The sequence below is a fragment of the Pangasianodon hypophthalmus genome, chromosome 17 (genome assembly GCF_027358585.1).
Source record: "Pangasianodon hypophthalmus isolate fPanHyp1 chromosome 17, fPanHyp1.pri, whole genome shotgun sequence".
Lineage (NCBI taxonomy): Eukaryota > Metazoa > Chordata > Actinopteri > Siluriformes > Pangasiidae > Pangasianodon > Pangasianodon hypophthalmus.
This window is the reverse complement of record NC_069726.1, coordinates 5,778,210-5,799,981: the sequence shown is the minus strand read 5'-3', so window position 1 is coordinate 5,799,981 and position 21,772 is coordinate 5,778,210. Positions and strand designations below refer to the sequence as shown.

At 37.5% G+C, this 21,772-nt stretch overlaps 1 protein-coding gene across 2 annotated transcripts in view; it reads right to left on the bottom strand.

The window, feature by feature from the left end:
* Positions 1–7,547: 7,547 nt before the first annotated feature.
* Positions 7,548–21,772, bottom strand: part of LOC113544765 (myosin-IIIb) — a 36,702-nt gene continuing 22,477 nt past the window's right edge. The window contains exons 19-30 of one of the 2 annotated variants that reach the window (XM_034312602.2): positions 19,488–19,573; positions 19,347–19,394; positions 19,145–19,192; positions 18,779–18,870; positions 15,882–16,055; positions 15,657–15,787; positions 13,292–13,488; positions 13,092–13,181; positions 12,146–12,311; positions 10,141–10,464; positions 7,944–8,013; positions 7,548–7,857 (exon numbers count right to left, since the gene is read on the bottom strand). In XM_034312602.2, the coding sequence (XP_034168493.2) occupies positions 7,850–7,857; positions 7,944–8,013; positions 10,141–10,464; positions 12,146–12,311; positions 13,092–13,181; positions 13,292–13,488; positions 15,657–15,787; positions 15,882–16,055; positions 18,779–18,870; positions 19,145–19,192; positions 19,347–19,394; positions 19,488–19,573 (1,434 nt within the window). In that variant the 3' untranslated portion in view covers positions 7,548–7,849. The remainder of the gene's footprint in view (positions 7,858–7,943; positions 8,014–10,140; positions 10,465–12,145; positions 12,312–13,091; positions 13,182–13,291; positions 13,489–15,656; positions 15,788–15,881; positions 16,056–18,778; positions 18,871–19,144; positions 19,193–19,346; positions 19,395–19,487; positions 19,574–21,772) is intronic. The other variant, XM_034312603.2, reaches the window with a different exon arrangement.

The window sequence follows — 21,772 nt, the reverse complement described above, 5'->3', positions numbered from 1 at the left end:
TCTATCTATCTATCTATCTATCGTCAGATCCTATCGTCTATCCTTTATTGAAATAAAACAATCAAGATGTGATCAAAGTGTAGACTTTCAGCTTTATTTTAACACAAAAATATGGCATTTACCAGTTAGGAATTACAGCCATTTTCAAAAAAAACCCTCCATTTTCAGGGGCTCAAAGGTATTTGGAGAAAGTGACATAATTGTAAATATAACCATAATTTTTATACTTAGATGAAAATCCTTTGCAGTCAATGACTGCCTGAAGTCTGGAGCCCATGAACATCACCAAATTGTGAGTTTCCTCCCTGGAGATGCTTTGCCAGGCCTTCACTGCACCCACCTTCAGTTGCTGCTTGTTTGTGGGTCTTTCTGCCTTCAGTCTTGTCTTCAGTAAGTGAAAAGCATGCTCTATTGGGTTGAGATCAGGCGACTGACTTGGCCATTGAAGAATATTCCATTTCTTTGCCTTCAAAAAGTCTTGAGTTGCTTTCACAGTGTGTTTAGGGTCATTATCCACCTGCACTGTGAAGCGGCGTCCGTTCATCAGTTTTGTAGCATTTGGCTGAATGTGAGCAGAGAGTATAGCCCTATACACCTCAGAATTCATCTTGCTACTTCTGTCAGCAGTCACGTCATCAATAAACACCCATGAGCCCGTTCCATTGGCAGCCATACATGCCCGTGCCATAACACTGCCTCCACCATGTTTGACACATGATGTGGTATACTTTGGATCATGAGCTGTTCCTTTCTTTTCCCATACTTTTCTCTCCCCATCATTCTGATACAAGTTAATCTTGGTTTCATCCAAAGAATCTTATTCCAGAACATGGGAGACTTTTTTAGATGTTTTCTGGCAAAGTTTAATCTGGCTTTCCTGTTCTTGAGTGTTACCAGTGGTTTGCACCTTGTTGTAAACCCTCTGTATTTACATTCATGAAGGCGTCTCTTGATTGTAGATTTTGACAATGATACGCCTACCTATTCCAGACTATTCTTGACTTCTGTTGATGTTGTGAAGGGGTTTTTCTTCACCAAGGAAAGGATTCTACGATCATCCACTTTAGTTGTCTTCCACTGTCTTCCCAGCCTTTCGATGTTGTTGAGCTCACCAGTGCTTTCTTTCTTTTTAAGAATGTACCCAACTGTTGATTTGGCTACACCTAAGGTTTTTGCTATCTCAGAGATTTATGTTGTTTTTTCAGCCTAATGATGGCCTCCTTCACTTGCATTGAGATCTCCTTGGACTTCATATTGGTAGCTCCAGTCGAACAGCTGCCAAATGCCAACTCAATACCTGATGATATCTCCAGACCTTTTATCTGCTTCATTTGTCTGGAAGTAACGAGGGAATGGACCGCAAATGGTCAATTAACTTCTTGTCAGTCAATTGTCCAAATACCTTTGAGCCCCTGAAAGTGGAGGTACTTTGCTTTAAATGGCTGTAATTCCTAAATGGTAAATGCCATATTTTTGTGGAACCTCTTAAAATAAAGCTGAAAGCTTGATTGTTTTTATCAAATCCATTGTGGTGGTGTATAAAGGCAAAAACACAAAAACTCTGTCATTGTCCAACTACTTCTGGACCTGACTATCTATCTATATATCATATATATATATATATATATATATATATATATATATATATATATATATATATATATATATATATATATATATATATATATATATAAAATAATGTGTATATATATGTGTGTGTGTGTGTGTGTGTGTGTGTGTGTATAGCTATATAGCACTATTGCTCTCTGTGTGCGACTGAAGATGGAAAACCACCAGATTAGAGTGTGGAACTCAAGGCCCTACCTCAGTAAAATGTTTCAGTATCCTAGAGTAAGCACAGACTTAGTAGTCAGTACTGCTGCTTTGCGCCTCTGGAGTTGCAGGTGCGAATCCCACCTCCGCACTCTGTGCTGGTGGTTTGTCCATCTTCAGTTGCACACAGATAATTATAGCATTAACTACATGTGTGCATGGAGTCTGCATGTTCTACCCCTGCTCTGGGGGTTTCCTCCCCAGGCTGATTGGCATTTCCAAATTGTGTGTGTGTGTGTGTGTGTGTGTGTGTGATTGGGCTGCCTTGTGCCCTGAGTTTCCTGGGATAGGCTCCCAGGGACCCTGTGTAGGACAAGCAGTACAGAAAATGGATGGATGTTGAGGTAAGATTTGCTAACTGCCTATATTTAACTGATTTTGCCTGTTTTCTTTGCTAATGCTAGGTTAGACTAGCATCGATTCCAGTAGCTAACATAGCTTGGCTGGGCAGCAAGTGAAATTCTAGCTAATGGTAAAGGTTGCAAATATGATTGATGTTTTCAGGCAAAACGGCATGGCTGCTTTAGAATGGAAATCAGTTTGAGCTAAGTAAATGTTACTTTTCATATGAAAACATTATATTAACTTATTGTCAGCTATTAAAACATATATATTTTTTTTAAATACTTGAGTACATTTAAAAGTAGCAACCTTTTTACTTCCACTTTAGTATATTTTTGGCTGCATACTTTCACTTTTAACTGAGTAAGAGCTTGACACATTATCTCCACTTTCACTTAAGTAGAATTTCTCAGTACTTTGTCTATTCCTGCGAGTTACTAAGTAAAACAGCTGTAAAAAAAATATACAAACTGTGTTGTTTTTTTCATATCCCTTTAGGACTACAGAAGACATAACTAAAGTGAAGTCTCATGGAAATGTTCAACCACACTAAATGGCACAAATGGATACACACTTGTGTAAGCTTTCTGTGGAGTTTTACGGTAAGTGAACAAAATGTGTGTTATGTTAAACACTAATAATATACTGTACACTGCAAAAGAAAAGTCCATTAATATCTAGCAGCATTTGAGAAGAACTTTTGAGGAGAAGTTTGACATGAAAGCCTTTATATCCAACAGCTTTATAAAGAGAAAAGAGAATAAAGGGTCTGTGTACTGCTGATGTAACGTACTGAAATGCTTAATGTGGCCAGTAGGGGGATTCGGTATAGATACACATTTCCTTCCTTCCCTTCCTTCCTTCCCTCCCTCCTATCATCATCTATATTGAAAAATAAACGGATTCTCCATGTGTAGCAGTACCATAAGTAAATAAAGGATAAATATACCTGATTTTATACCTTAAATATTTCATGTTGTTGACCAAAATTAGAGAAGATATCATTTTGAACAAAATATAGGAATATTCTTGACATGTATTCTGATTTCAGAGGTCATAACATTAAAACCACCTGTCTAATATTGTGTAGGTCCACCTTGTGCCACCTATACAGCGCTGAACCATCGAGGCATGGACTCCACAAGATCTCTGAAGGTGTGCTGTGGTATCTGGCTCCAAGATATCAGCAGCAGATCCTATAAGTCCTGTAAGTTGCGAGGTGGGGCCTCCATGGATCGGACTTGTTTGTCCAGCACATCCCACGGATGCTTGATCGGATTGAGATCTGGGGAATTTGGAACCGTTCCTGAACATTTTTTGCAGTGTGGCAGGGCGCATTATCCTCCATAGTGCATCCTGGTGCCGTCTCTTCCCCAGGTAAGCGACACACATGCACCCAGACGACAACATGACGTAAAAGAAAATGTGATTCCACATACCAGACCACCTTCTTCCATTGCCCCATGGTCCAGTTCTGATACTCACGTGCCCATTGTAGGTGCTTTCGGCAGTGGACAGGGGTCAGCTGACCTACGTAGCTCCATACGACTCCATAGCACTGTGTGTTCTGACACATTTCTATCACAGCCAGCATTAACTTTTTCAGAAATTTGTTCTACAGTAAGAAATTTCATTAAAAACAGTTCTGATTCGGAAGAAATAAACAGAAACAACACATCATTAAGAAAAAGTTCTGTTTATTGAATAGGATTAGTGAATTACATCTGTCACTTTTTTCTTGAGAAATGATACATGTAGCTGGAGAAATGTGGCGAGCAGCAGTGCGTAAAAACCCAGCATAGAAATATGCTGTTTAAAGATAAAACTCTAACATTTATAGTGCTTTAATTCACAAACGTATCCTTAAAACATATTTCCTGAAATGAAGAATTGAAAGCTTTTTGACAAACGGTGAATATTTATCTTTTTACATGTACACATTTTATTGTCTTACACCTGACCTTCAGAAATGACCTGTGAACATGTCTGTGAATCAGTACGTCAAGGTCATTTTCTTCCAATATTGAATTTTTTTTTTTTTTTGCTTCGTAACAATGACTTTAAAATATTATTTTAGTTATCGACACATTTGAAACCATTCACTCTAAACCTTTTTAATAACCTCAGGGGTCTTTCAGTCACAATAACATCAAGATTTATTTTCCTGAGAATTGGCGGAGACAGTAAAAGAGTCCGCAAATATTTTTGAGCAAATAAAACCAGCATCTAGTGGGGAAAAAAAGAAAGAAAGTAATGAAGTTTATGAAATGTATGGGTCTGTTTTGCTTGACAATAGCTGGATGAGAAAGGACCATTCAGAATGAGGTTTATGGCAATGAGGAAAGTAACAAAGTAAATGAAAACGAATCAGCAGAATGACATATTGGCAGTAAAAACACAGGATCTCAGTTACGTCTCAGAAATGTTCTTGCCCTGTTATGACTGATCTGACTTTTGCCAGTTGTGGTAATTGCCACAGTGGTGCGCACAAAATCTTCTGCTCGAAATACAGCCTGAAATCAAAGAGGATTTGGTTTTATAACTTCTACAACAAAATGCTTTAAAGCATATAGTGTAATTCAGAATCGCGTAAAAACTCACACGAGGGCTTTAGTTTCGCAGCCACCACTGCGATCTTGTACGCTGAATTTAATCACTCTGCTCAACAGTTGTTTATGGACTGGAGATGTTTTGATACAGCATCGTGGAGTGGCACCTGGAATTTGGAGACGGTTAAATTACAAGGAGAGTGGAAATAACAAGGAGAGAAGAGATTTACCGCTTTCTTTCAAGGTACTAATCATGCACATACCAGACAAATTGCAAAAAAAAAAAAAAAGAGGAGTCCAGAGTGCTCACAACAACCAGTAGACCTTCTGACTTAATTTACTGCATTATATCCAACACTTTTCTTTAACTGAACATTTGTCCATTAGTCATATTTACTCACAGTCCTGTATTTACCTTGGACTGAGACGAAGGTGATGCACAGGATCAGCAGAAGAATTTTGAAATCCATTTTCATGTGCAGTGACTGATTCGATCTTGGCACTTCACCGTAGCTCTTTAAACAATCCTGGCGCTTTGTGGTTTCACCATAGTTATATGAGCCATGACGGGAAGCCACACCTTACAAAGTGGGCGTGAAGACTTCTTTCCAAGTTGAAATTATCTGCTGAATGTTTCAGAAGAGCGCATCATCCTGTGTGGTTGACAAACATTCTTCTTCCTAAGTAACCCATTAATCAGTGTATTGTTGTGCATCATTTTTTTTTTTTTTTAAATTTGTACTTTTATTCGCATTGCCAATTGTAAAGCGTTTACCAGACTTACTGAACATAAATACCAAAATGTTCATTTCAGGAGGTTTGCGTCTTACATTAGAGGATTCACTGTGGACTATAGAAGCTCTCATAGCACTCACTCTAAACCCATAGTCTGGGGAAATATACTCATAAATAATGTCAACTTTAACTCAACTCTAATGACAGTTTTAATTAAAATGGGTGGAAAGTTCAGGGAAAAAAATAAAAAAATAAAAAAAATTATTGGCTCCAATAAATAGGCAAAATATAAGCAAAATAATAGACATTTAAATAATATTAAATAATAAATAGTTTGTTAAATCTGTAGTGAGGGAGTTTGATTTTTCTTTTTTCAGTTTAAAGGATTTCTGACTAAATACAGTGGAGAATTTATTTTTATATATAAAAAATAAATTCTCCACTGTATATATATATATATATATATATATATATATATATATATAGTCTACACACCCGTCTTAAAATTGCAGGTTTTTGCAAAGTAAAAAATGAAACAAAAATAAATCGTCAGATATCTTCCCCCCCTTTAATGTGATCTAGCAATCAACAAAAGTCATGTGAAAATCTTACAATAATCTGGTTAACCAATGACATTCAAACTCATGTATAGATGTAATCATCTGATTAATCAGAAGTGATTCTGATTAACCCCAAATAAAGATCAGCTGTTTAGGATTTTCTTGACATCACCTTAGTTTCATCTGACTGCTCACAAAGCTTACAAAGCATGTTTGGGATCTCATTGTCAACAGGTAGCGATCAGAAGAGGAGTACAAAAGACTTTCCAGAACATTAGATGTACCATGGAACACCATGAAGGCCATCAAGTGGACAAAATGGGGCACTAAAGTGACATTACCAAGAACAGGACGTCCCTCTGTATCTGAAGAAAGGACAAGACGAGATCTACAGCTACATGAAAGGAGCTGCAGGAATGTCTGGCAAGTACTAGTCACTCCCTGGATGTAACAATCTCTCGTATTCTTCACAAGGGTGGCTAGACAGAAGGGGAAAAAAAAACCAAAACAAAAACATCCAAGCTCGTCTAAATCGTATCCAAAAACATGTGCCAAATATGTTATGTCTGATGAGACCAAGGTGGAACTTTTTGGCTATCATTTTAAAAAGATATGTTTGGCACAAAAACAAGACAGTGCATCGTCCATAGAACAGCACAGCCGTGGTGAAGCATGGTTGTGGCAGCATCATGTTATTGGGCTGCTTCTCTTGTCTCTTTTAGACAACTGAAGAAAAATTTCAGCTTCCAGCATAACAATGACCCAAAGCACAAATCCAAGACAACAAAGAAATCGCTTCAGGTGATGATAATATTTTGGAACGGCCCAGTCAGAGCCCACAACTAAATCCTACTGAAAACCTGCGTAATGACTTGAAGAGTGCCGTGTACAGGAGATCCTCTCACAATCTGATAGATCTGGATCGTTTTTCCAAAAAAGAGTGGAACAAAACTGCCAAATCAAGATATGCTAAGTTGATGCCTTACCCCAAAAAGCAGAGTACCTGTATTACAAGCAAAATGTGCTTTTAAAAAAGTATTAGTTAAGGGGTGCACATACTTATGCAACCAGATCATTGCAAGATTTTTGTTTTTCTTCTATACATCACATTAAAAGGTGGAAAAAAGCGCTATACAAATAAAATTGAATAGAAAAAGATCTGACATGCGATATCTTGGTATCAATTTTTACATCACAAAAAGCTTTTATATCACAAAACTATTTTATCAGAGGTGTGTGGATTTTTTATATCCACTGTAAATAGGTTTTTTTTTGTAAACTGTATCTAGGATACATGTTCTTTGGCACAGATATCCAAAATGGATCATTCATCAAACTGTTGCATTTCTTGTTAGTTTAGCAGCTTACATTGTATTCACTGTAACCGCACAAAGATCTAGCCCTCGCAGGGAGTTATTTTTCATTTGCACTTGAACGTGATAAATCACCTCCAAACGTTCAGCACACCAAATTCAAACCGCCGCGGTTCCATTCCTAACACTGCATACGTGAAAGCACACTTAGACCCTCATTTATGATTACTTCCAGCACTCTGGGCTGTAGTATTCAAAACCAGACAGTGTTTATTAAGTGTCCCATGCCATCAAATACATAATTTACAAATTAAATAACTACTTAAAAATAATGAATAAGCTCTAATCCAAATAGACCCTGGTAAACAAAAATCTAAAAGTTCGCCTTATGAGGAACGTCCCGCCGTTTGTTCAAGTCCCATTCACGTAAAATCCTCCTCTCGCAAGTTCAGCCGTTCACATTTTGATGTAAAAAAAAAACAAAAAAAAAAAACCCATGTTGTCATCCTTCCTTCCGTTAGGAATCTGGAATACATGAAAACATACCATTTCAATAAAAGAGAGGCCTGTACACACAGGCCCATGTTGGGAATAAGCTGTTAAGCATTTACCTTTCTTCCTCCAGGGTGCCCAGGGGTTTTGGGAGGTTACGGAGTTTTGCTTTTGGTTGGCTGAAAACTGCTGTGCATGCAAGAAAAACATTAAACAAGTTTATACAGAGACCACCCAATGACTAGGTCCTCCTCAAAGGCACACAGTAACTGGTGCATGACTGAAAGAAAGACTTTATCGGCATCTAGAAGCACGTCTGAACAGGAGAGAATACGCCCTCTTCTTTGTCACGACAGGGCATAGATGTGTTCCGAATGGCTTGATATTTGATGTCAGACATGTTTGCGAGCAGTAAAACACAAATGGGTTCTTCTATTTATAACAGGCATACTAAAAAAATATAATGTCGTGCCATAGATATAGAATATATTGAATAAAATGCAAACGCTTCAAGTGGTACATTAATGTTCTAATTCATGACAAAAGTGATTGTCACAATTGTGCCAGCTGCAAGGTCGTATATTTGCTCCTTACTTAGACAATCCATAGAATTACCACAGCAGCAGATGTCCTAGTTAGATATAATTTACTCAGACAAGACGAGACAGTTTTAATAAAAGCTGTGTAAGGGCGAGCCTTGCGTAAAGCGCCCCAAAGTTCAGCACCGCCCACTTTACATTGGAGACATTTTTGGCATTATGAGTACTCATAGACAGACACTGGAAAGTTATCAGTAATCTTACTTTGTACATGTTTGTACAAGATCTATATTATCTTCATTAGAACACAGCAATTGATTTATGTTTCCTGGGAGTTCAGCATTGAAGTTGCAAGATATTTCTACATACATTGCAGCTGAACACTCTAAAACCTTTAAAGTAATACTGCTAACCAGAGGTGGGACCAAGTCATTGTTTCGCAAGTCACAAGTAAGTCTCAAGTCAAGTTAACTTAAAGTCCTTAACTTTGAGTTTCGAGTCTGAAGTCATAATGTGCTCTTTACCAAAGGCCAGTAAAGGTAAATTCATACAAATCATACAGGCTGTTTAAAAAGCAAACCTTATTACTCAACAGAAATACGTGGGTCTTTGAAAGAAGCATAACTATAACTATGACTATAAAAAAAACGAATATTTCAGTTCAATTTAACGAGATGAGTTGTAGACTGTTTTCACTAAGTGTACCCATCTATCTCGGTTCAGTTTGGTTTTGCTTTGGGATTTGCTTTGTGCAACTTCAAAATGTCGAACAAAATCTGAAGCTGTTGCTTTTGTGTCTGATATTCTAGCTTTGTCGTTGTATAGGTTGACCTCGGAAATGAAGATTGATGCTGATTTGCTGAAAATTAATTGTTTGTAAAAATTAATTAATTAAATGTATCATTTTTAATTTTGGTTTTGAAAATGCATCAAGTCTTTTCAAAGCAAAGGGCTCGAGTCGAAGTGAAGTCACAAGTCATTGATATTAAAGTCTTCTTTGATTATGTCGAGTCGAAAGTCAGCAAATTTGTGACTCGAGTCCAAGTCATGTGACTCGAGTCCACAACACTGCTGCTAACAATGCTGATTACGATTACACTTTTTTATATATATATATATATATATATATATATATATATATATATATATATATATATATATATATATATATATATATATATATATAATAGTAAGAAACCCAGGCACTGCTCTGTGAACAACTTCCTGATAAATTTACGGATAAAACCATGAATCTGGAATCAATGCAAATGTTACTTTTGAAACACCAACATGTTTCAAAAATAAATCATTAAGAATTATTTTTTCTTATTTCTAAATCCCCACCCCTAGATTCAGGCTAACTATTCTGGCAAAAATGAGCTAATGTTATAAATCTGTTTAGTTTTGCAGTAAAAGATTGCTTAAAAGTATGTTAAAAATCTGCATCTGCTTTGACCTTATTTAAAAATCAAAACTTTGTGCCTCAGTATCTTAAAATGACAGAATTGTCAAACAGAACCAAGGTCTTGACTGAAAACTACTCATAGGTCATTTAAATTTAAAATCAAACTAAAGTTGTGCTCCCGCTTTTCTGCATCAACTCCCCCTCAGTCACGTTCTCGTACTCCCCCAATCTAATCCCTAATAGTCCCTTTTTTAGTGCTTTGTATGTGAAATTATTGTGAATATTGTCAAATCTTCCTAGTATTTCCTGATATAAGATCACAATATACCAAACAGAGTGCAGTTTGAGTGGAGGGTGAAAGTGCATTCAGACCTGTTGGATCTCCCTCATGGCTAATCGGATGGAAGGGTAGAGGCGGGGGACAGGTCTGCCTTTCTCTGCATCCTCGTCTCCTTTCTGCTGTATCTCAGCATCGTCTACACGTCTGTATCTGTCCGACACGCGCCTCAGGACAGGGGCTTTCGGAGCCTCCAGTTCCGCGGTCTGTCCCGGGGGCTGAAAGAGCCTCTGCATTTCGACGTGGACGTAGTCCGTATCTTTATGGTTGTTCTCTCTCGAGTCTGTGTTGCTGCTGTCAGATGGACCAGGCCCAAGCAATGCCTTCAGCTCTTCATAGTCTGGGACATGGTCACATGTCTGTTTTAGAGAGAGATGGACAGATAGACAGACAGACAGACAGACAGACAATGAGAGTGTTTTCTATTATCTGCTCCCTAACCATCAGCCTAATGACCTAATCACTTCCTTTTTGTAATTTTTTTAAAAAATTGTCCTGATTAATCAAAGTAAAAATATTTTACAAAAACACAAATATAGATTAAAATCATAAACTAATTCTCCATGCGTTGTAGCATATACAGGTGAGGTCAAAAGTTTACATCCCCCTTTGAGAATCTGCATAATGTTCATTATTTTACCAAAATAAGAGGGATCATACATAATGCATGTTATTGTTTATTTAGTGCTGACCTGAATAAGATATTTCACATAAGATGTTTACATATAGTCCACAAGAGAAAATAATAGCTGAATTTATAAAAATGACCCCGTTCAAAAGTTTACATCCCCTTGATTCTTAATACTGTGTTGTGACCTGAATGATCCACAGCTGTGTTTTTTTGTTTAGTGATAGTTGTTCGTGAGTCTCTTGTTTGTCCTGAACAGTTAAACTGCCTGCTGTTCTTCAGAAAAATCCTTCAGGTCCCACAAATTCTTTGGTTTTCCAGCATTTTTTGTGTATTTGAACCCTTTCCAACAATGACTGTATGATTTTTAGATCCATCTTTTCACACTGAGGACAACTGAGGGACTCGTATGCAACTATTACAGAAGGTTCAAACGCTCACTGATGCTCCAGAAGGAAAAACCATGCATTAAGAGCCAGGGGGTGAAAACTTTTTGATTTGAAGATCAGGATAAATTTAACTTATTTTGTCTTCTGGGAAACATGTAACTATCTTCTGTAGCCTCTGAAGGGCAGTACTAAATGAAAAAAATATGATATTTAGGCAAAATAAGAAAAATGTACACATTCCGTTCAAAAGTTTTCACCCCCCCCCGGCTCTTAATGCATGGTTTTTCCTTCTGGAGCATCAGTGAGCGTTTGAACCTTCTGTAATAGTTGCATACGAGTCCCTCAGTTTTCATTACGCACAGTCTAAAGAGTAGGAGGCCAGGTTCACATTTCATTGCGAGTTATATACTATATATATAAAACTATGTATGTGAAAGAAAAATCTTGAATCTTACGCTAGCTGTTGGTTTACTATTGACATGCTTTTAGTATGATGAGGTTATGAGGCCTTTGTAAAATAAATGTCAATGCATGTTGATTTTCTTCTGGAAGGGAAGGTATTGCAACGTGTTTTCCTTATGTTCGGTCCTTTCTGTAACTTTCAAATGAAACTGGCAGCCAGGTGCAATGGTATTAGGTTATTGAGCAGACATGAGTGAAAACACCTTTCATGGCTTTATATCTGGGGTTAAGATCACTGAAGCTATGCAACTATTTTTCCTGAATATTATTTAGGCTAATTATAATGGGAAATCAAGCTCTCTCTAGTTACTGATTTGATAACCTCATTCTTGGATTCTGTAGGAATTAGCTTCTTCTTGGCCCTTGTTCTGTACCTTTGCTGCTGTAATTGATAATTTTATGTATTATGAGGATGGTGGTTAGTGTAGCCAACAATCAGTTGCCTTCTTAAGGATGAATTTGGTTTATTCAATTCAATTCCTCTGAAAAAAGAGGAAAAAAGAGAACAAGGCAAGAATTTGGCACGTTATAATGTCATCTTTGTGCAAGAGTGTAACTCACCTGTCCACACGGCTCAGTGAGGCGCTCCATAAAGGGCTTGATTCCCACGTGCGTGTGATATTGGACCAGTTCAATCAGGGAGGCATGTGCCCGGTCCTCGCCAAGGATCACGTACTTCCCGTTACTCTGCATCTCGATCATGTAGTGACGAAGCCGGTCAGCTCCCCTGCGTTTCAGAATCATCGGCATTAGGAAACGGTCAGTTTAAATGATACTTTTGCCATGATAAGTATGGCACTTTTTAAATCTCAGAACCGCTGTACTGCTCGCACTATACGACTTATCACTCACAATCTGTTGTTTTGTGGATGTAGTGCTGTGCATCCTACACGAGCGTTACTAGCACTGTGACCTTTCACACGGAGAAATCCCCGATGAAGTGTACCTGATCCCCCAAATTGCTTTCTTAGATGTGAGAAAATAGATGTGAGAGCAGTCTACCAAGTCTATCTGCACTCTTTTAAATAGAAACACAAAAAAAAAAAAAGAAAAATGTGGAGGGAGGATTGTTTGAGGAGACCCAAGTAGCGAGGATTGTCTGATCTGCCAAGAGAACTGGAGCTACAGTGCAAAAAAATTTAGCTGTTTTTCTACTGTCAATAGGAATCATGCAATGTTGGTATTCTTAAAAACCATTTGAGTATGACAGTTTTTTTTTTTTGTATTTATATTTTGCCCTCGCCCTCCCTCACAAATGATAAACTGGATTCAGGGATCTGCTGCACATGTCACAGAATTTGATTTCCTCTCCGACTCTCCTTCTCTATTGCTTATGCTACATGTCCTAGCTACTTGTTCTTGCTACTTGTCATAGCGGTTCTCCCACTACAAGGTTCGTTGCCAAGAATTTCAAACATGCTTGAAAATATCAGAGCATCTAAGCCTTTTAGGTTGTTAAAGCTTATACATTTAAGAATGCTCTCTGACACAGTAGTTAAAGGTTCACCTGTATGTAAGTGTATATCCTTCTCGACTTTGTCCCACTCGAATCAAAAAGCAGCCAAGAGGCTTTTCAGTCAACAGATCGTCAGCTTGCCTAAAGGAAAAAAAAGAAAGTGAGCTCACGACCAGCGTCTGTGGTCTGAAGATCAGTAGAAGGCGATAACTCTAAATGCCCAATCTTCTCTCCTATCTAAATAAACAAACCTCCGAGTAATCATGCCATGGAACCAGCAAGGGAAAGTGCCATTTTTGGCCACTTTGCGGGCCTGTGTTTCTTTGAACCACCGAATAGTGTTGCTCCTCTTCTTCCTTTTCTCATTGGCCCACTCCTCATCCACCTCCTGAGCCAGAAGGGTCATCAAATCACTGTTCTCTTGCACGTCGTTATCAAATGGAGTCGCCTATACAACATAGATATTAAAGAAAGTTCATGGATAATGTTTTTTTTTTTTTTTTTTTTTACTGCGAAAGAATTTGACACACAGTTAAAAATCTTTCTCTACATACACATTACATGAAATCTGAGCTCATGTGAGGAGCCACATTTACTGTCAACGCTGTGAAAACAATGAGAAAGGTATGCATAACAAGTGCCTAACTTTAGCCGGTTGTTTTATCGCCTTGCTTTTGTTCTTAACAATTGTCAAGTTGCTATCTTAAACCATGAAGTCTCAGCAAAATGTACTAACAGACATTAAGAAGCGTTGGTATGTTGGCAATTTGACAATTGTTGTTCTCACTTTTCACACCACTGCTATGTGGATGACACTCAACTCATCCTCTCCTTCCCTCCCTCAGACACTCATGTTTCTGCTCAGATCTCAGCATGTCTGGCAGATGTCTCATCATGGATGGCTCATCAGCTGAAACTTAATCCAAGTAAAAGCAAAAGTGAACTACTTTCCATCCCAGGTGATTCACCCAGATATCAGGATCTTGTGATCTCCCTGGACAACTCTCAGATCTCAGCTTCCGTCACTGCACGCAACCTTGGGGTAACCGTGGACAATCAACCGTCCTTTTCCTCTCACATTGCTAATCTGACACGCTCATGTTGATTTCTGCTTTATAACATCAGAAGGATTCGTCCATTTCTGCCCACACAGGCCACTCGGGTGCTAGTTCAGTCCCTTGTCGTTTCGAGACTGGACTACTGTAACTCGCTCCTGGCAGGTCTGCTTCTGCACGCTATTCAACCTAGCTGCATGACTTGTTTTCAACCGTCCTAAGTTTTCCCACACCACCCCATTGCTACGCTCCCGCCACTGGCTTCCAGTAGCTGCCTGCATCAGATTTAAAACACTGATGCTTGCCTACAGAGCCAAAAACAGACCCACACCCACTTATCTCGAAGCACTTATCACATCACATAGGTCTTATCACAGACAGAGATATAGCGACATCATAGTGTAATTTTAGTAAAACCTTTTTAAAAAACATTTTTTAGTAGTATAGTTACTGCTATCTTTACAGTTAACGTTTTGAGACATCTGCTGTGAAGGGAATATCTTTAATCTTCTTGTACTCTTCCATGCAGAACATTTTAAGTTCCTTTATATTCTTAGGTTTGTGCTTGTGGACAATTCAGACCACAAGTCTAAACCTCCTGGCAGAGGCAACCAGGTTTTAGGCTGAAATATCCTGGTACTTCAGGATACTAATGTAACAACAACAACAACAACACAATGCTAGCTGTATTCAGACATCATAGTTTGTGAGCTGCTCTCAGGAAGGTTTAGCTTGTTGTTATGAAAGTACAATTGTATGAAACAGTTGATTTTTAAATGTAACAGTCACAAGAATCATCTAAATTGTGCAAATCTAAAAGTGTGTGATCTTTGGGCAGTTTTTTCCTCCCTGATCAGGGTGTTTACGCAGCCAATTCCGGCAACTTTCCAACTGTGAAAGATATGTGAAACTTAGTTATGGCTGTACTTGAGTTTAATGGTATTTTAAATTTTTTTTTTTTTGACCTGATTTGTGCAGGTCAGGTCAACAAGCGCTTTGCTGACATTTTTTGCATTTCTTAAAAATATTCCATAGTTGTGCCAATAACATCTATTTTACTATTATTCATAGAATATAGATATACTGTAGAATAATATAATACAGAATATATTCTATTATTTAAAAAGTAGCTCTAATGAGAATTATTTTTGTTAGAACAAAGATGAATAGATTTTGTTTGAGTGGAAAATGATTGCGTAGTCGTTTATGTAAATCTTTCTGCACAAGTACGTCTGCCAAATTCATTGGTAGATGTAAATCTAATGTAAATACCATGAATCATTCTAGCTCTGATTATTAACCAGCTGCCCATTGCAGCCTCCGTCCTACCTCACAATTATGTTGAAGTCTTTTGAAATCTGTGAACAATTTTTTTTAGATTTGAAATGATTAAGCACTTTTCTGCTTTGTTTTTTTCTGATTTAGGTAAATGTAGCAACTGAATGTTGAATGGTAGTTCACCAGCTACAATTTCGATCACCCTGCAGTAAGTGAAGCCAGTTCTCTAGTATCTTGTAATGCAGGAGTAATGTGTTTTATAGCAAAAAACCTCAAAACTCACCTCAAACTGCTTACTGCGTGGCCGAGGTACAGGCGTTAGATGAGGCGCGAGGGCAATTGCAGCGAGTATGGCCCGAGGTCTGGGCTGAGGTTTCTTCTTCCTGGGTAGAGGAACTGGGGGAGAAACTGGCCCTGAAGAGACACCATAGAAAGACAACTTTAATTTCCTCATAGAGCATGAAATTAGAAAAAAAGGACAGTATTAAAATGCATTGTGGTATCCTACTCTTGTTTTCTTGCTCCACAAGCAAACGCTTGTTCCTCGCTTCCTCTTCCAGAAGCTCCTGCCTCCGTCTCTCCTCTTCTTCCCTTTCTTCCCTCTCTCGCTGCGCCTGCTGTTGCCTCTTAACCTCAGCCAGCAGGACCAAGTACTTTTTCCTACAGCTCACCGCACGGTAATCTTTAAAACAGAGCACCACAAGAGAGACATTCAGGTAAAAATTCTGCTATAGTGGAGGTTCTGTAGAAAGTATTATAAATACATTCTACACCACCACACTGTATAACACACCACATTATCTCGGTGTTGTTTATCTTCAGTCCTCATCCTGCTTCATATGTTTGCACTGATATTCTATAATTATAGTTTATAGTATTATACTTTGGGAAAGGGGGGGGGGCACGTTGGATTGGGCTTTTGCTGAACTGAACTGTTTCAAGTGTAATCAATAATCATCCCTAGTTTCAGTAATATTGACTGAAAAAGACTGAACAGCATTAAAATATTAATCCAGATATTCTTTTTGATCATATTTCATTTCAATCTATCAGCACAAAATTAATAATCAAATCCTGGGGTTCATGACGATCATATTTACAGAGGAAAAGGATCAGAATTAGTGACACCCTTCATGAAATTAATATATAAAACACATATAAACATGATATTTTGTTCGTCCAATATAGTTTAGAGTTTAAACATATGATCCCTATGAAACACTGGTTTCAGAATTAGAGGCAACACATTTATTGTTAGATACATCGCTCCTAGTCGTAGCTTGGATCATAGATCATAAATTGTATTATACCACAACGCTGCTGAATTCTCAAGTCTGATTCGAAGCACAACACCTTCTGGCTAAAGTTGTACTGATCCCTGAATAACACTTTCCAGTTCAATGCTATTTCCACTCGTAAAAAACATATTCCTGGCAAAAAAAATTAAAACAAACAATCTGGCAACTACTGTTTTTGGCTACTGTATCTGGCACGCACTTGGAACCCCTTTCAGCTGTCAAGTTCGCTGTTTGTTGAGAAACCAACCCTGAGAACTTCCTTCATGTCTAGGCATCTTCCTGATGTTTGTTCATATAATCTGAACTGATAGAACAGTGGCAAATTCAGATTACGTTAGACATTCAGTTCTCCATGGCTCAATGGGCTTTAAGAATGGAGAACGCTCTGTGTAACACAGACACACACTCCAAACTGCACGTAACATGTTTTCTTTTCATGTTTTCTACAGAGAAGGAAGGGCAAGGCCTGGAGAAAACTTCATTTCGCTTTCTTGTTCATGCATATCTTTCCCTAGTTCTTCCATAATTACTTCTTTAATATAGAAAGCAAATTTTATGCCAAAGAAATATTTATTTAATTTCATTTTGCATTTTTAAAAAAAAAAATAATCTTCTACCCTCAACTGATTTTTACCACAAACATGATTTTTAGATTCCTACTTTATTAATTACACCTACATTCACGGACACTTCTCTTTCATCAGATACACCTACCGTATTTTTGCATGCTGTAGGTACAGTTACTGTCTGTAGCCCATCTGTGGCTATGCGCAATTTCTCATCTTGTTACCTATCCATCAGTGAATGAAAACCACCGTGTGTCCATCATGTTATGACTAGACGTTATTTATGTGGTGGTTCCTGCTCATTTCAGCAGTGATGGTGCCATGGTATTGTGTGTGTGTGTGTGGCAACAGTGCGAGTGTGTCAACAATGTGGAATGCTGTTTCAATGAGTCTATAAACATCTGGTTTAAGGGAGTGTATGTGGCCCTGTGATCAAACCCTGATGAATCACTGGTGAAGGACTGGAGCATGATTGACATTAGAGATATAGTCGCTATCTGTACACTTACAAGATAAACCATTAAAGTGCCCGATACACACGTGACATTTAGCGGCACACACACTAAATGTCAGTGTCACTGCTGTGCAGGTTGGTAGCCACGTCTACATTTAGTCTAACAAACAATTAATAATCCAACTGATAGTGAAAAAGTGGGTAATCTAGTTAAATAATCCATTAAATAGTACAAAAACAGCCGTGTAAACATTTTGTCTCGAATTATTTTCATTATCAGAATCTGCTTGTGTATTCTACGCATGTGCATTCGAGTCAGGATAAAAAAAAACATCCTGTTTTAATCCATTTAAAATAATTGTGAGGTTGGATGGGTGATTAACATTTTGATAAAGACGCAGGACATGAATTGACCTCAGCATCAAATTCATTGTTTAATATTCGCAAGAAATTGTAGAAATTTCTCCCAAACAATGCCTTTAATGTTGGTAATATTAGAAGATGAGTCAAGGCTGGATGCTCTGGATAGCTAATGTGTGCATTTTGTTATTTTCAACAATCGGAGCTCCTGAATCTCGGACATATTTGAAACGCTGAGCAACTATTCTGGTCACAAACTCTTCCTCATGCTGTCATTTGAAAAATCGCACTTGGATGGTGTATTACTGAGACAAATCATTTAAAACTCAACAAAACAAGGAGCATGATTAAAAAAACGTTGAACGTTGGATTGGATTTAAATTAGGAGTGACATGATGTGGCTGCGTGTTAAAACAGAACAAACATTTCTGCCTAGGATCTACAATCCAAAAACAAAAGTGTAATGCAAAAGAACAGTACGAAGGTGATCGTGAAAAAAAAATTAGAAATTATGAGCAGTTCTTTCAGGTTTGATCATGTTCTTTCGTGACTGAATCGTCCTCCTAGTTCAGCTATCAGGCAAAATATTGTGTGACTGAAAATCAAGCCTGCTGCTGTCAAGGACCTCGGATGAGAAATTATGAGAAATGCCTGCAGGCACTAACTTCCGTGCTCCTTCACTCAATAGATCAACACATAATTGGGGATTTTTTTTAGTGCTACTCACTCTTCTGAATGACAACAGCAGCCTTCCCAAGCCTCTCTAGGAGACGGGCCAACTCATCCTGGTGCCAGTATTTAAAAAATAACCGGGATGACCTGAAGAAGAACACATGAAAGGTTAGTCTGTTATGCTCCAAGGATTTACAGGAAATAATAAAAAAAAGATACAGAACATATATCAGCATCAGATGTGCAGTGTTTATTCCCAGTAATATAGAAAATTTCATTAAGGAGTTGATGGATACTAAAAATACGACAATTAATTCATTAGGATATATAAATATGATCATTTGATTGTACATGTTTGTGTGTGTGTGTGTGTGTGTGTGTGTGTGTGTTGGGGTGTGTGTGTGTGTGTACCCGAACCTACCCACATCTCCAACCATGCAGCTCTGTGGTATTAAGAATCGACATACAGCTGACAGATAAAACAGAGATTAAGCTATTAAAATACATAAAATAAACATTCATAAAAGGACTAAAGGACAGAAAGCTCCTTATTCATACAGTATATAACGGTAATAAGAATAAAAGTGGATTTAATTCACTAGTGTTTGTGATTACTTATTCACCTTTCTTTGTCCAAAGGCAGATCCGGTTTAAGCAGCAGGATGTTGTACCTGATGATTAAAAGATTTAGCTGAAACTAAACTATGGAGATCTGGAAAAGCTTTTTTTTTTTTTTTTAATGAAACACACAGATGCTTATTCACCTCTGTGCAAACTCTTTAAAAGTTGGTCGCCAGGAGAAACCTTCTCTCCGAATGCGGATTGTCTCTAGCAGGCCGTTGTACCTCAGCTAAGGAGGACAGGAAAAGGGGGGAGGGGAGAAAAAAAAAAAACAAAAACACACTCGTACAACTTGTACACTATGATTCATTTTTTCACATTAAAGCAATTTGGTGTAAAATAGCGATTAGCAGTTTTATCAGTTACGTGTGCACAACAGTACTGACACCTAGCAATGCCATGTAGAAGGAAAAAAAAAAAAAGTATTGCAATGAGTGACACACTGAGCTTCACCATATGGGATTCATCATTTTAACACAAAACATTTTGATATGTTTTAAGTATTATTATTTTTATGCATCACAAAATATGATCCACTCTGACATTTTTTTTTTAAGGATGACAATTTGCATTTAATTAAAATATTTATTACACATATTTAGTTGTGTAAATGTCTAATTTTGTTCTGTAAATATTTATTATATTATATTATATTAATATTATTATTATTAGGGGGCCAAGCACCGAAGCACCCTATTGTTATTCTATGTATTCTTCTTCATCTTCTTCTTCTTGTTCTTCTGGCTAGGGTGTCTATGGTGAAATTTGGGCCTAATCAGGAAGTACATTTATGGTCATAACCTTTGAAACATGTGTCCAAAATTTAAAAGCCAAAAAGTTTAAAAACCTGGATTCCCTGGGTTGAGACGAGTTCAATGCACCCTATGAAGTCAATTTCCGCCATCTTGGATTTTGTCAAAAACAGTTTTTTCACTACTTCTCATGCAAATTTTGTCTAATCACCACCAAATTTGGCAAACATCATCTTCAGAGTAAGCCTCACAGAAGTCATCAGAAGAATTTTGAATAGTCCAAAGGGTTTGTCCGTAATGGGCCAACGAATCCGATGGCGAAGCCACCAAACAGGAAGTGAGGCTGTATCTCAGCAATGACTTTGCGCACCGACACAAAACTTGATGGGCATCTTCAGGACCATGACCTGAGGCTATGCAACAAATTTGGTGCCAGTGCCACCTACTAGTCAAAAGTTACAAATAACTTGCCAAAAATGCTTACACCTAACTGCCATTTTTGCTACACCTCCTCCAAATTTTGTCCAATCTTCACCACATTTGGCTCACATCATCTTGAGACCTGTCTGAACAAATGTTATCAAAGGAATTTTGATATTCAAACCCATTCTCCTGTAACGTGCTGGCAAATGCAAAAAAACAGGATGTGAGGGTGTGTCTCAGCAATTTATAAATATCTTCAGGACCATGCCCTGAATGGACCCACGAAGTTTTGTGACTGCATCACCTTGTGGTCAACAACTGTACCGACTTTCATTTTTTCCCTTAGATCATTTGAAGAGTGTGTGATAAAGTTTTCCTATAATTCCACGGAGCATGCAGAAGCGAATGCACACCAACACTATCTGAAATTCAAGTGTACTTCCTGTCGACCATCTTGGATTTTGTTAAAAACTGTTTTTTCGCTACTCCTCCTACAAATTTTCTCCAATCATCACCAAATTTGGCACACATCATCTTCAGAGTAAGCCTCAAGTAACAAAGTAACAATAACATGCCAAAAATGCTTACATATAACTGTCATTTTTGCTGCTACTCCTCCAAATTTGGTCCAATCTTCACCAAATTTGGCTCACATCACCTTGACACCTGTCTAAACAATGCTGCAGCAATGCCCATTTGTTCCTCTAGACCTTTCCTTATACAGTCAGAGAATTCCACCACTCTCCATGGTCAAAACACACACATCATAAATGAAACTACAAATCACTCTTGAATCACTTAAAGTTATGGCTCTGCTTTCCTGTGATTGCTTAGGCAACAACTGTAGTGGGTCTGCGAATGTGTGGCTCACGGAGTCTGGGTGCTTGGCCCCCGAAAATGCTGCTTGCAGGTTTAATTATTATTATTATTATTATTATTATTATTATTATTATTCAGTTATTTTTTTTGTTTTCCTTTTTTTAAGGATGTCAATTTGTTTGCAATTTTTAAAAAATATTTTACCATAAATATTTAAATTTGAACTTCAAATTTTATTATTATTATTATTATTATTATTATTATTATTATTATTATTATTATCATCCTTTTTCAAGGATGTCAACTTGTTTGCATTTATTTTAGAAATATAAATATTTTGCTATAAATAATTTAATCTGTAAATTTATTTATTTATTCAATGATTATCTTCTTTTAAAAATGAGAAATTCTTTACATGTATATTAAATTATTTT